This window comes from Brassica rapa, chromosome A01 (genome assembly GCF_000309985.2).
Source record: "Brassica rapa cultivar Chiifu-401-42 chromosome A01, CAAS_Brap_v3.01, whole genome shotgun sequence".
Classification (NCBI taxonomy): Eukaryota; Viridiplantae; Streptophyta; class Magnoliopsida; order Brassicales; family Brassicaceae; genus Brassica; species Brassica rapa.
In genome coordinates this window covers 11,429,993-11,445,141 of record NC_024795.2, presented here as the reverse complement: position 1 = coordinate 11,445,141, position 15,149 = coordinate 11,429,993, and the positions used below count along the sequence as shown (strand labels likewise).

The 15,149-nt window shown below is 31.4% G+C and overlaps 2 protein-coding genes across 3 annotated transcripts; one reads left to right on the top strand and one right to left on the bottom strand.

Annotated features, from left to right (window-relative positions):
• The first annotated feature begins 250 nt into the window (after positions 1-250).
• On the top strand, positions 251-5,423 carry LOC103870428 (monothiol glutaredoxin-S4). The gene is made up of 2 exons (XM_009148556.3): positions 251-3,749; positions 4,657-5,423. Exon 1 carries the CDS (start codon positions 3,384-3,386, stop codon positions 3,690-3,692), a length of 309 nt encoding a protein of 102 aa, XP_009146804.1. The 5' UTR covers positions 251-3,383; the 3' UTR covers positions 3,693-3,749; positions 4,657-5,423.
• A 260-nt stretch (positions 5,424-5,683) lies between these two features.
• On the bottom strand, positions 5,684-14,953 carry LOC103870417. Of its 2 annotated transcripts, none has more exons than XM_033290346.1 (11): positions 12,826-14,953; positions 10,324-10,393; positions 10,112-10,239; positions 9,655-10,002; positions 8,873-9,582; positions 8,346-8,659; positions 7,796-8,262; positions 7,490-7,647; positions 7,182-7,342; positions 6,865-7,022; positions 5,684-6,494 (listed from the first exon to the last, which is right to left on the bottom strand). In XM_033290346.1, exons 2-11 carry the CDS (start codon positions 10,328-10,330, stop codon positions 6,279-6,281), a joined length of 2,667 nt encoding a protein of 888 aa, XP_033146237.1. In that variant the 5' UTR covers positions 10,331-10,393; positions 12,826-14,953; the 3' UTR covers positions 5,684-6,278. The 2 variants fall into 2 exon arrangements, with proteins under 2 accessions (XP_033146237.1, XP_009146794.1); XM_009148546.3 differs by lacking the exon at positions 12,826-14,953 and adding an exon at positions 10,614-11,321.
• Positions 14,954-15,149: the final 196 nt, after the last annotated feature.

Genomic DNA, 15,149 nt, shown 5'->3' with positions numbered 1-15,149 from the left:
ATACTAAAGTGCAAAATCATTTGTTTGCATATAAGACATTTTCATCATATTTAAGTATAGAACTTATTTATCTGTTTTCATTCGTATGGAATCTCGAGCTTTAACTTACTCGAACGACACTAATTAACGTGCAACTGTTTGTCAGTAAATGATTTAGGCCTAGTTGTTATTAGCTATTGACAAGTGAAAAAATTTCTGCAAGTTGTGTAAATTTGTAATACTGATCTTATAACAAATCTATCATCAAGTAATTTTTTTTTTATTGCGACGAATCTGTCATTAAATTTTTCACCATCCATCTACTAAATTGTCGCTCGCAGTGATCGTTGAACCTCATTACTAAAAATGACGTTCCTACCAAACAACAAACTATGTGAAGAATTGGATTCTGCCCGCTGGGTTGTTACTTATATATTCTATCTTCTAGGACAGTACGGACAAGTGGCTGGATTAGATGCGATTTAGCATATAACGTACATATATGCATATGTCGTTTCGTGAATCACGTACATTGAAAATGATGATATAACCTTGTATCGGTGATACAAGAATAACGACTCCTGAGATCAGCATTGGGCCACTATTAATATTTCTAAGAACAAAAAGAAAAATTGTGACCTTCAATTTTGATTTGGATTTTTTTTTTTAATATAACACGTGATTGCTTCACTATTCTTCTTGGCCACAAGCTTGACTTTCCAATAATTTTGTTCGCCGAATCGGGAATAAAGCTCAATTCTGTTTGATTCGTGACATCGTAAGATTCGATTTCTTGCATGACGATAAGGCTAAAACTAAACTACATTCAAACCTCTATAAATTAATAAGTTGGGACTACACCAGAACTATAATCTTTTTTATTAATTTATATAGATATTAATTTATCGATATACTAATTGAATCAAAAATTCAATTTAGGACAAAAAAATTATATTATTTTATAAATAATTTTAGTGTATATTAATTTTTAGAGTATTAATTTTAAAAAATTATATTGTAGTTTACTTTTTTTCTCTCAACCGGCCACGCAAAAATAAAATATTCTTAACAAGTAGTAATATCACACTATCTCTGGTTTTCGCAAATATTTTATTCAGGCATTACATTTGATATATATATATGTATATATATATTTTTTTTAACAACATATATATATATATATATATATATATATGTTGTTATATACGTTCATATATATGACAACATAATTAAACATGCGCACGGACTTTATATAATTAAGCGCTTCATTTCCGCAAACATTAAAATTAATTTTCATTTATGAAGTAAATATAAATGTAAATAAAGTTAGATTCACGTGAAGATATCATAACCTCTTTCTTGTAATTTCATATATCGACCTATGCGACAGTTACAAAATAATCTCTCATTTGCCACAAAAATGTTAGACATGACTGATTGGTATCTAGGTAGTTAGAAGTGAACAATTTGCTGCAAGCTGAGCAAAATTATTATATGCATTTTGTAACACTATCATCAAGTTTTACAGAAAATATTTTTCTTTTAATTTGGGTAAAACCATCATTTAATTCTTAATTATCCATCGACAAAATTTTGTGGAAGTGATTGTTCAACCTCGTAAAAGAACTGGATTCTGCCATATGAACTTCTTTAGCTATTGTTACATAGAGGATATAGAATAGCACGGGCCAATTGCGGAGAAATTAGATGTGATATGCATATTACATACATAAGTGTGTGTCGGTAAACATTGAAAATGATGATAACCTTGTATTCTTTTTCTTTTTTTTTCCTGATAGAATAACGACTCTTGAGATCAAATTTGGGCCACCATTAATATGATCATTTGAAGAAGAAAAATAAAAACTATCTATCTTCTTTGCCATGACCTTGACTTAACATAAACCTTATTCGCTGGGGATAAAGCCCAATTTGGTTTGATTATTGACATCGTAATATATTCGAATTCCATGCGATAAGGGTAAAACGGAACCACGTAGATTACCTTTATTGCACAAGTGGTCATAAGAAAATATTCGAATTCTTGAGATGGTATCATGCGATCTCGAGTTTTCTCAAATACTGAAGAAGCGAAGGAGCTATAGCCCTTTTGTATGGCGCATGAAAAAGTTAAGACTGTGTCAAAGAGGTGAGACCAAAAGTCCAAAGCTAAAATGATAGTAAATTGGATAGTCAACATATTATTTATTCAACTGATGAATACATATTGAACGGGTATCTTAGAATGTTTTGTATACATATCTTGAATACAAATAACCGTTACAAAATAATTAAAATTGCTATAAAATCTAATATATTGCAGTTTTGTACAGCTCATAAATTTGAAAGAATTACATGATTCGTCCGTATCATATTATTCTTCACAGCTAAGATTTTGCTATCTCCTTTTCTTAAAGAAGACTCAAACACTTCTTTGTCCCTTTCCTTTGGTAACATTTTTGATCCTTAACTCTATTAGTCTGTAAAAGCCAAGAGTAACTCAACCGACCATAACTCCAAATTTTTACATATATTCCATATATTCCACTATCTTATCTTAAGTTAAGATTCTCAACACTCTTTCAATTTTTTTTTTTGAATATGGGAAACTGTTCCCCCCTGAATCAGTTAGATTTGATATATTTAAGCTTCAAAAAACTCATTCATCAATAGTTTTAGTTCAGTAATTGGGTTTATCGTATGATGAAAAAGGATTTTCACTAGGTACAGATATACACGTATGATATGACTTCGGTTAATGGAAAATAGAGTAAAACTGACTCCAAACTTAGATAGTAACATGAAAATACTAATTGAATTTATAAGTCCATTCACAATTTTTTTCTTTTATACAGTTACTTGTATATGAATTTATGTGAAATAATTTAGTTTTCTAGATTTGACTATTTTCTCTTTCATAGCATTTGTTTTAATATTTTGTGTAACTATTTTATTTAAAACTTCTTATGCTTTTCGACTATGCATGCCTTTTTCTCTTATTACTTCTCTTTTTTTTTTCTGTTCTTACAAAAATTAATTGCGTTAGATGGTTAGTACTTTTCTAAAAATCAGACACGTAACATTATGTCCACAAGTCAGAGAACCAAGATTCGAACAATAGCATCTAGAATTTTCGTTCCATTTGTCTGCACGCATTCGTGAAGTTGCTACATTCGTGAAATTTTCAAATATAAGAGCACATATATGGTCGATCTTTAACACATAACACAACAAGAACTCAAAGTCACTTCTCTCATATTGATTCCAAAATTCCTAAAGCTTTCCATTTTACACTCCTGATATCTCATTCCGATAAAGAAATTATAATCTTTCCCCTGAGTTGAAGATTAATTTTACATATCCTAAAAAGTTAATTTCTTTCAAAATCCATACTATTACCACCGATGGAGAAGCTACAAAAGATGGTCTCCGAGAAACCTGTAGTGATCTTCAGTAAGAACTCGTGCTGCATGTCTCACTCAATCAAGACTCTCTTCATTGACTTTGGCGTGAACCCAGCGATCTATGAGTTAGACGAAATCACCAGAGGAAAGGAGATAGAACATGCACTCGCTCAGCTAGGCTGCAGCCCGACCGTGCCGGTGGTGTTCATAGGAGGGCAGCTCGTTGGTGGAGCCAATCAAGTCATGAGTCTTCATCTTAATCGCTCTCTTATCCCAATGCTTAAAAGCGTTGGAGCGTTATGGGTTTAGTAATAACTAAACACACACACATACAAATCCCATCAAGTCTGCACGTACGTAGCGTAAGTACGTACTACGTACCTTGCTAACTATTCTAATGTTTTGTGAGAATAAGATATACATATATATATATATATATTGTAGATTTTCAGGCATAGACTATGAGAGGTTGCCTAATTTTATATCGTATCGCAATTAATAAAATCAGTTTGAGTTCAATTTATCATTCTCTTATCTTTTTTGAAGGCATCTCGTTTCTGTATCAAACATTGTTTTACAAAATTGTATGAGGGTGTTAGGTCGTAAAAAGCATAGAACCATATCCTAATTAATATTGTTTACATAAATTAACCAATTTCAAACCGCAAAATAAAACTATACAATTACAAATTTACCATTGATCAACCATCAATTAACCAATAATGCCATACTCCAACCCTTAACTTAACATGTCTTGTAACCACATGGTCCACATCGTAATATGGTGTACCTATTCAAAAAAAGACAAATAGTTAATAACGTGATGAACCTTTAGACAGTATTCAAATACAATAAAATTCATTGGAATCTGAGATCGGAGAAATATGTGACATTGTGAAGAAATATGATAATTTCTATTCCAGATTGAGAAACCGTTTTGTAAATTTCTGAGAGATTTTGGCAACAGACAACCTCCTCCTTCCCCTGAACTTTCTCTTTCTGAAATGATAATAGATGAAAACATGTGTTATTTTTAATGTTGACGATACAATGTTTGAAATGGTTAGAAAGCAACTTGTGATAGGAATTCTGCCAAAATTAGAAAAATTATATGTGAACTACAAGTAATGTAATTAATCTTATAAACACTAACATATGTTATAAAGTTATAACATTGAATCTATTAATATTCTCATAATAAATTATTGTTAATTTTTTTATTAACCAAACATTGATTTTTTTTACCAAAAAAAAACATTGATATCTTTTGTAGTGATATGCTGGACGACAACATTATTTGAGCAATGGAAACACTTGTCGACATTGGCTAAAGAGTAGTAGAACACCAAATGTCATTTTTGATTTATAAAGAAGGTATACGTCGAAATATTTGAGCTGAAAGATAGTCTAGATATTGTGAGTTTGTTTCAACTAATGACATATTTGAGAAAATTAAAATTTATTATACATGAAACACAATGTGTTCATGAGCATAGAAATAAAATATTATGTTATGTTCTCTTATGTTAAGTTAATAATAGAAAATATAAATTTGTTATTTTTTTTGGTAGCTCATGACATAAACATTTTAATTTTTGTTGTCATTGATAGAGGCGGTGTAGAACTTGTGAGACTAGTGTGAAAGCAGGACATGGTTAGAGTTGTGACATTGTGGTCTAATTTTCATTTACATACAAGTTTAAGTGTATTTAAATACTATAATTTGGGTTATGTATATTGTGAGTGCAATTCTGCTAAGATTAATGTGTTTGACAAACATTTAATTTGTGGCTCCGATGAACAATACACTACTTAGTTGTATGCAGTTTTTGTAAGGGATTATATATAGAAATGATAAGCGTGAAAACTAACATTCGATAACTAAAAACAATTGGGGAAAGAACTTGAGGACAACAAATATTTGGCCGATTTGTCAGAAAACGTAAAATATTGGAGATGGGTCATTGTATTAGAATCTTATTATGAAAAACAAATAGAGTGTGAGTATCCACATGAGAATTGAGATAAGAAGAAAAAAAATCTTTGAAAAATATAATGTTTACCTTTTATATACATTTTCCTGGTTTAGAGATTCTTCTTGATTATGTATATCTATGTGATTGGAAGATGCATCTAATTCTCTTTTTGTTTACTTTAGATGAGATTAACCATAAATAGTAGGATTATGACTATTCGTAATATGTTTCTCTTTTATGTGGATAACTTCTTTGCTATAAAAAAGTTTGTGAAAGATTGCTACTTACTACTTTGTTGGGTTACTACTTTGATGCCACTTAAAATGTTGACATGCAACAGACACGTACCAAAATTACCATTAAGCTGCAGTATGACTATATTAAGCAAAAATCTACTCGGCAAGATGACAAAACAGATGAATACATCCTGAGAGAAGCTGAACATGCTGAACATGATCACCGCCCAAAAAAAAAGTGTTTCCCTTCCAATAAAAAGTTTGTAACAAACTGAAACAGGATCAGATGGCACAGAGCAGTGTCTTGTCACAACTCTTATCCAATCTCATAAATGACTATATCTAAGCAAACCTACTACTCTTTCTATAGATATTCTATAGTTAATCTTTCAGTACCCAGAAACCAAAAAGAAGAAAGACCTGAAGAAACAGGACCCTGAGAGTTACTGCAAACTTGTCCTTATCTAGTGTCCCCTCTCCAAATCTTCCTATCCTAATCCATTCAAGGGTAATCAGCCTTGAATGATAGGCCTTACAAAAATTTGCTAATTAATGAGACTACTCTATGGAAGTTCATGAAACCAAAAGGAATTCTAGATCCAAGCCTCTAGGCTTCTTTTCTTAAAACACTAATTCTATTCTTTATAGGACCAGAGCCTATGTACAAAATAGAGTCAACAACACTATGGGCCACGGACTTTTGACGACCTTAGAACATCCCTGGCTACCTCAATCATCTGAATAAGCGCTTCAACATCATGGAAACTAAAATCGACAACTTTCTTGATTGCAGAGACACAGTCTTCATGCAAAGTTTCTTCAGAGGTGACAACAGTGACTGCTCCAAGAGCTTGTTGGGATTTTGCCGATGCTTCCATTGCCAGATTCATACTCTCTGTCTGTATCAGATCAAAATAAAATATCAGCTTTGTTTGGCACAGCTTATGCAACATAAGGACCTTAGTTGTCCACAGTACACAACTCTACCAACTACGCACACATCAGTCTCTCTCATTGAGTCCCCTGTGGAACTTTTTCAACTAACACACTTTAGTTCAATATAAACTAACCATGAAAAATTCTGGTACCATATAATCCTTAGTGCATCATAAGTTGAGGTAAAAGGAGAGTATTCTTTGGTCTATTTTTTTTTTCTCAACCAATTTAAAGGACTGGAAAAGTTGAGATTTCACAAAATCAAACCCAGCTCACTTTTTCATATGCTCCTAGTGTATCATTCCAATAATTGATGAATATGAGACAACTTACAACTTCCAGTAGCGGAACAAAATTTTGATGGTTTCTAGCAATAGGGAGAAGGGTTCCAACACCATGGGAAAGACCTCTTTTTGTTTTAGCAGACTTATCAATCACTCCTTGGTGACAAAAGCTATCGATGTCAGATGCAGATGATGAGGGTGATTCACCTGAAGTAACCCAATCAAATAAACAGAAATAACTTCACTGAAACTAACTATCTTCTCCGTATACTCAGTTCTCTAGTTTTTGTCAGATATTTCTCAAGATAATGAAAACTACTAAAATTCTGGTTTCAATAACATTGAAAAGAGAAATTCAAAATTTACCTTGAGGAGTCATCTGTACCATTTTCTGCAATTCGTTCAATTCTCCACTCAGACCTAGACTTCTGCAATACACTACCCTCATACAAGCCACTTCCACGCATTTATAGGCCAAAGCAGCTGCAGACATTTCTTTCTTTGTTTCATATTGATGGGCACAGCTTCTGTGACAAACAAGCAAAGTGTTCAGTGACCACAAAATGCATAAATAATCTAACAGCACTCTGCCAAACACCAACACCTAACTGCATTAAATTCCTGAGCAGTTTCCTCAGCTATAAAGAAATGAGCAAGCACAACCATTCACTTACTCTGAAAGTTTTGCAGCAGTATGGTACGCTTCAACATGGCTCATCCTCCCATCTTCCACTTTCTCGGTACTGGACATTTCCATAATCGAAGCTCCAAGTAGAAACCTGAGAGCTGCGTCGAAGTTGACCTCCTTGTATTCATTGTCAAATCCAGAGCTCTGAGTTCATTGAGATAGAAAGACACCCAGATTAATAGCCAACACAATTAGAAGAAAGACAGCAGTGATACATATTAATGTTCCATCATGTGTTTATTGAAAGCAGATGGAACTTCACGCTTCAGACTACATTAGACCAAAATCTGACCTTGAAACAGCCAGCAAGCTTTTTCAGCTTTTCAGCCTCTTGAAGTATATCATTCGCAGACTTGGAGGATCTATCCATAGTCTCATGAGTAATGGCATTGACATTCGTAACCCCAGCTCTATTTTCTAGGAATGTTTTCAGACTTGAGCAAGACAAATCACCAAACTTTCTCGCAGGAGTATTGATAATGCCATGAGCTTTTATGCATAAGGAGCCACTACCAGTTGTTGCTTTGAGTAATCTTTTCTTTGTGGCTCGCTCTACATCCGAAGGGTACAAATCATTGTCATGACGCTTTGTTTTCCTCTCTGCTGGAGTACAATCCAGATCTCGTTTACAATGAATCTCTTCTGCTTTTAAATCTCGGGAGAGTTTGTTGCCATCACCAGTCTTGATTTGCTTGGAACTTTCACTTTCTTGATTGTCACCATCCTTTTCCTTCTTGATCTTTATCTGAATACCGGTACCTACGATAATAAATTATATATTGATAAATAAGAATCCCAAGTGCGTTACAAATGTACAGTAGCTGTAAAAGGGTAGAACAGACCTGCCGATTTCCCCTTTGCTTTCTGGTCTGTTGATATCTGAGCAGCATTACAAGTTTTGAGCGGCAGCTTTATGTTTTTTATTTTAAGCACGTGTGAGGTACTTTTCGTAGGCTTTGCAGCATCAACCATGCTTTTGCTTGAAACTCCTTGTGGCTTTCTCTCAATTAGATTAGGCAAAGAACCAGAAGTTAAAGATTGGTGGTAGCTTTTATCAGCATTACTAGTCTCAGGACCGTGAACCTTAGTACCATGAATAGATATAATAGCGTTTGTTGTCTCTTCCTGGCTGATGCGACAATGATTCATCCCAGGCCTACAAAAATATTTCAGGAAGGATGTCAAGGAGATTAAATAATTTGATAACCTGAAGACTGTACACAAGGTTGAAGGACCAAGTCAAAAGACTTGTGCTATAATGAACAATGAAACTTGATTCAAACTAACCAAAAAGGACTAGTGCTTGAAACAAGAAAGGAGCAAAAGATACAAACTGTATGAGTGGATGATGTAGAAACAGAATACTTACAGCCAGGTTTGCATGCTACACACCCACTTATCAGGCAGCTTATCAGGGTTTTCGCTGAAGGGCAGTAGCCGCCATTTTTTACAGGTATCACATTCGGCCCAACTATCAAGGTCCAGACTAGTGGAGGCAGGTGGAAGCGCAAAATCAGCTTTATTTGCAGTATCCTTGGAAGGCATCTTTGATAAAACTTTATCACCATAGCTACTTTTGCTACTGTTCTGTTTCAACTTTATTGGATATATCTCTTTCTCCTTCTCAGCATGTTTCCCAACAACCTTCATTCTGTTTGACTTAGCAATGGCGACTCTAGGATCACTTTCTACATCCTTTTTAATAACTTTCTGCAAGTTGCTTTTTCTTGTAAACCCATCACTAGTAGAATTTATCCCACAAGTTGTGCTTTCCCTGGCTAAGGCACCAGTGGAACAAACTTTTTGCTTCTTCACCTCACCAATTGATGAAGTCGCATTCAATGTGGTAGCATTAAAGCAGTCAACCGCTTTCCTTTTCCTCCTTCCACTTGGAGTTTCCCCACAGCCTAAAACATCAGAAAACTTGTTCTGTGTCTGAACAAAAGGAACCTTCCCTGGCTTAGCTACTGGTTCATTGCCTAATAATGTATATCGCTTCTCCTTATCCTTCAAATTAAGCAGACTTTCAGGAAGAGGGGACATCAGTAGATCCTCTGGGACAGGGATGGCAGTCAAATCCTGTTTCATGAAGTTAACATTAAGTTGGCATTGCAAAGTAGTTTGAACAAAAGAATGTGAGGTATGATCTACCTGAAGAATACGGGAGGGAGATTCACATGTCTTCTCCAGAGATGTATGTGGGAGCATTCTGCTTATACCATCATGGCTGTTTCGGGTTGGGGAATCATCAAGACCAAGATCCTTGCAAACCATCGTGACCTTTTGAGACAAGATTTTAGAACCCATTTTGATCCGAAGTCTAATCGGCTTATGATCAGACGAATCACTGCCTGGTACTCTTGCATCTTCTTTCTTTATGGTAACCTTTTCAGGAGCTTGAGGCAAAAGGGAACCTGAAGACTGATTGGTCTTGGAATCCTGAATACTTGCTGGTTTACAAGAAGTAGCAGGTAGTGACTGAATCTTCTGAACAACGTTCTGCGCAAGGAAAGAAAAACAAGTTATTACTACTCATATGTAAACTACTTATAAGCATTGATCCACTAAAAGGTCTAGATTTTATCTTCAAATCCAAATTTTCTCATACCTTCACTGGTAAGTTGTTTGGAAATCTCTGGGCGTTATTATTCTCCATGGAACTCCTTTGACATGGTGGCACCGCAGGGGAACGCTTGTAAGTGGGCAAAAATGATCCATATTTATAGACTTGTGGACCTGACCAATCATATCATTCTATCAAATTACGTCTCACCTCTCAACAACATTTTTCTCCCTAAAGCCATTGATAATATTACTTACCAAACATATCCAAGGATCCCAGTTCAAACTTTTTTTGTAAGTCGCCTAGTACATTCTCTATCTTCTTGTCCTTCAATACACAAACCAACAAAGCTTGATTACAACAATGCAGCACATAAGTATCGTACGATCAAGAGGCAGCACTCAAAACAAGTTATATCTAACAGAACTACGATGCATAAGACTTATTAGCCTTATAAACACAGGGTGCTGTTCAAGCTAACACATCATACCAACACAAAGAAAGAACAGTCTTTTAATGAAAACATGTAAACAAGAAGAAGGCTCACAATGTAGGAGAGATCAAGTTCAAGATCATAATTAGCAGAACAATTAAACTCTCCTTCTTCAAGTTCATAACTTTCTCCCATTCTCAATTAAACACCAAACACTAAACTTTGTCGCCTACAAACCGTCTCGAAAATCCAGCATTGGCCACACACAACACAACACAAACTCAAATCATAAACAGTCAGATTATCTCTTAAAGCCCTCAACTTTTTTCAATCTCCAACACAAAGTTCTGAGTTTTTGATTGTTTGCAAACAAACAAACAAACAAAAATAAACGCGTAATTAATCGCTTAATCCCCGTTATTACAAACCCGAACCAAACGATCAGACACGTTTGGAACGATTCGATCACTGAGTCGAGTTGGAACCGAGTCGAAAACCGAGAGGCGGCGAAACAAGGTTTTACGAAACGTTCGCCACTTGCTTTGCGTCTCCGAGTTTTTATTGCAAGACAAAGACGCAAACCAGAAGTGTGTTCTTTTTGGAGGGTTCTTCTTTGGTTTAATGATTTTAATCAATTTAATTTAATTTTCTTGTTTCTCAATTTTCTATTTTTCGTTTCTTTTCATTTAAGGCTACACAAATATTTACATGTTGTGCCCTCTTATTTCTAAGGACTTAACGTTCTCAACCTGCCATTTAAGAAATACACAAGACACCCCAAATATTCTTAAGCGTATTGTGTTGTTACTAGAGCATTTCATATTTTTATTTGCATTCTGGTCCTTACAATCATACATCACATTTATGATTCATAAATATTTTTCCGTTTATTGTTTTAATCCTTAAAAACTATATCTCATAAATATTTTAAATTTTGTTTACAGATTTTAAATTTTACACATAAAATTAAATAAAACTTAAAAATAAGATTTAAAAAATTTAACTAGATTTAGACAACAATAATATACAAAAAAAACTTAACAAAAAGATTTTAAAAAATTACATGATGACATAACTATTACACAAATTCAAATATTACAACAACACTAATGGTCAGGTAAGTTTGATCCGGAACCTTCAAAATTTTCAAATATTGTCCAAACATTTTGTGTAACTGAAGATGGTACGGTTGTTGTTGTTGTTGTTGTTTTTGATGTCTTTTTTGACAATTCTTTTTTGTTCATATTGAATATATTCACGAGTATCAATATCATCGAAAAGAAATTAGTCTTTTAGCAATATTTTCTGTTTCTCTTTTACTTTTTTGTTTTGATCTAATGTATTTTCAAAGATCAATATTACTCCATTTTTACTTTGAAATGCACTAATAGATCATATATGCACTACGAAAATTATTTTATGAAATAATATGGCATTTTGTTTGAAGTTTAATATTAGTTAAGTTATTTTTATTTAAATTTTTATATTTAATTGAATATTTTATTAAATAATATTATTGTAATATGTTTGTGCTAGTTATTTACAAAATTTTTATGGATCAAATTAGTTATGACAAATATAAGGACCATATTATAAGATATAAATAGTTTTGAAGTTTTGATTTTGGAGAAGAACACCTTTAAACTTTAAATATAGAGTTTTGGAAACTTTTTCATTTTTGGAGATGCTCTTAGCTTACGTTTCATGGGCCTAGAGGCACTGTAGCCTAGTGGTGAAGGTTCAAAGTTATTTTATTTTTCATTTTTATTAAATTAAATATAATATATTTTTTTAACAGAAATTTGTGCTAAATTTAGTTTTCAATACTATTATGATATTATTAACTTTTATTATTTTTATTTATGAAAATTATCATAATTATTAACTTTTACTTCTACTAATTATTTTTATAATTAACTGAAAGAAAATATTATAGGTAAAAGGTAAGGTAATGAAAATATTTTTTTATGTTTAATAAATCCAATTTCTAATCATATCGACTAAAATTCTAAAATATCATAAAACATAAATATAGCTATGGTTATTTAGTAAAAAATGAATGATATTAAAATCGATAGTATATAAATCGAACCAAACTAAAGTAGATATGATATTAATATGGTAGTTAATTTTTATAAACTGAAATATCAAAAGAAATAACCAAAATCGAACCAAACTGAACCAAACCCAACTGAAATCCGAATTGAACAGTAGTATCTCAAAATTAGATGAGGAATGTTTTGGGTTAAAATATTTTCCCTTTATAATTTCTGTCATGTAAATCGAATAAAAAAGAACCCTGTGTTGTAGCAAGCAACGCAAGAACCTGTTTACTGATCTTCTAAGCAACTGTTCAGTGGATCAACGCAAGAACCTGTCCACATACCACTTGTTTCATTGACTTTAGGCTGCACGAGGTGCAAGTCAGATGCCTAAGAATTGTAGTTGCACTCCTAAACCAAAAACATGCGTCGTTGTGAATGTCAAGTTTGTACCGGTTGTTGTAACTAATATTTAAATGTTGTTATTACTGCTTCAAAAAGAAAACTGAATGTCGTTATCTACTATTTTCCAATGTATTTCAGCTATATATTCAATATTAGTCACCAGTAATATTCTAGATCTCTTATACATCTATTTTATTAATATAGATAAATTTTTTTATCTAACGGTTTTTGGACTATCAAAAAAGTTATTGTTTGAGTCTTGATGGTTTAACTAGATTTCGATTCGCGATTTCAAAGAGCGGGACTATTTTTGAAACAAACCAAGTTTATATGATATAAATTTGCATTTTTGATTATGTGTCTACATTTAAATGTTACACATGAAGCGTTATATTCAATGTTATGAAACCCGATCCGGATCCGCGGTTAAACCAAAAAAACGATGATTCTATATGTAATCCAGTTTGTTTTTTTCTTTTAGAACTTGTTATTTAAAAATTCTTAAAACCCGCAAAAAGCGCTAAAACCTTGGACCCAGCTACCGGTTGAACTGGGTGACCCATTATGTAATACAATTTGACGTAAATTTATATATTTAAAGTATTCTAATTTATGAATGTTAAGATGAATGGTGGATATATTATGAATGTGATGCTCTAATTTTATAACAGTTAGTCATACAAATTTTTAGTCAAACTAATTTATCATTTTGTTGTAAGCATAATGGATCAATATTTGAGAGGATGCATACTCAAATAGAAATATATTTGAGCATCAATGATTCGTGTACGGTTATTACAATTTTGTGATTTAAGTTTGAAATAAATATAATTTCTTATTTATTTAATTAATTTAATTTCTTGTTCACATGTTATTAGAATTTTTTTTATATTTGTTTTTTGGTTTATTTAAAAATTTTAATTTAATTTCATTATTCATATTAAACATTTTAATATTTATTAATTTGTTATATATTTTTATTGTATCTAATAATAATATTTATTATTAGATTTTGATCCGCACTTTAAAGCGCGAGATGGATTTTTATGGAAAAAATCATTTACTGAAAATTAGAAATCTTATACATATGTATCTTTTTTTATAAAAACACATGTTCTTAAAGTATATATAATAAATTAAAATTTACATGAATATAATTTTATGAATATAAGATAAATAATTTAAATAACCTGCCTTGTATCAATTTTACTAATATTTTAAACTTTAAATTATAGTACATTTTTAAAAAAATTTATATTGGTAAAAAATTATTTTATTATTATATTTTCTGTCAGCATTATTATACAAATCAATTATTGTCATTCTACACGTCTCATACTTGATAAATAAATTTATTTATTTTTAATAATTTAAATTAAATATGTATATTAGCTTATGAAATTATTTATTAGTTTATATTTCATACTTTAATAGTTTTTTAATAAGTTGAAGTATGTTGTAAAATTCATGAATATATGTCATTCTGTTATTTTATTTTATAATTTATAAAATAGTTAATAAATGGATTAAGTTACTTTATATTTACAATTTGGTGTAGTAATTTAATTATGAACATAAATAATGTATATATAAATATTATAGAAATTGTATTTCTTATCATATAGATGAAAAATGAATTAGTATTCATTTTAAATTATAGTTAATATTAATTACGAGTTTTATTATTTAAAAGTAAATATTCAAAAGAAATGTATATTTAAATTTTAAATAAAGGATATTAAAAAATATTATTAAATCTTATCTTAGGAAAATATACTTAATAATATCTTTTTAAATATCTTATTTTGAAAATATTTAAATAACTGGTTAGGTATAATATATATTTAATAAAAACTAAGTTAGTTGTAGGAAAATAAATATAAATTAAATAAATGTAATGGTCCAATATAGATTACTTGGAAGTAGATAAATATTGTTTCTGTTTTAATAATATGATAACAAAAATTGAGTTATAACATGGGAAATTGCCACAAATACCACATTCATAGTACCACTTTTCATGTTTACACTAACCACTTTTACCTTCACTTTTAATCAAGGGTAAAATATAATTATACCCTTAGGGTTAACTAATCTAGACTTAGGGTTTAGAGTTGAAGGGTGTGGTAGGGTTTTTGGAATGTGAAATTTATGATTCTAATAAATATATAAATATACTTAAAAAATATATAAAAAATTTAAA

Bases quoted from the DNA above. Each gene is read 5' to 3' on its own strand.
- LOC103870428 (XM_009148556.3), top strand. From the start codon at position 3,384: ATGGAGAAGCTACAAAAGATGGTCTCCGAGAAACCTGTAGTGATCTTC.
- LOC103870417 (XM_009148546.3), bottom strand. From the start codon at position 10,694: ATGGGAGAAAGTTATGAACTTGAAGAAGGAGAGTTTAATTGTTCTGCT. The intron at 10,394-10,613 runs GTGAGCCTTCTT...TGTGTATTGAAG, and splicing joins AACTTGATCTCTCCTACATT to GACAAGAAGATAGAGAATGT. The intron at 7,343-7,489 runs GTAAGTGAATGG...TGTTTGTCACAG, and splicing joins ACTGCTGCAAAACTTTCAGA to AAGCTGTGCCCATCAATATG.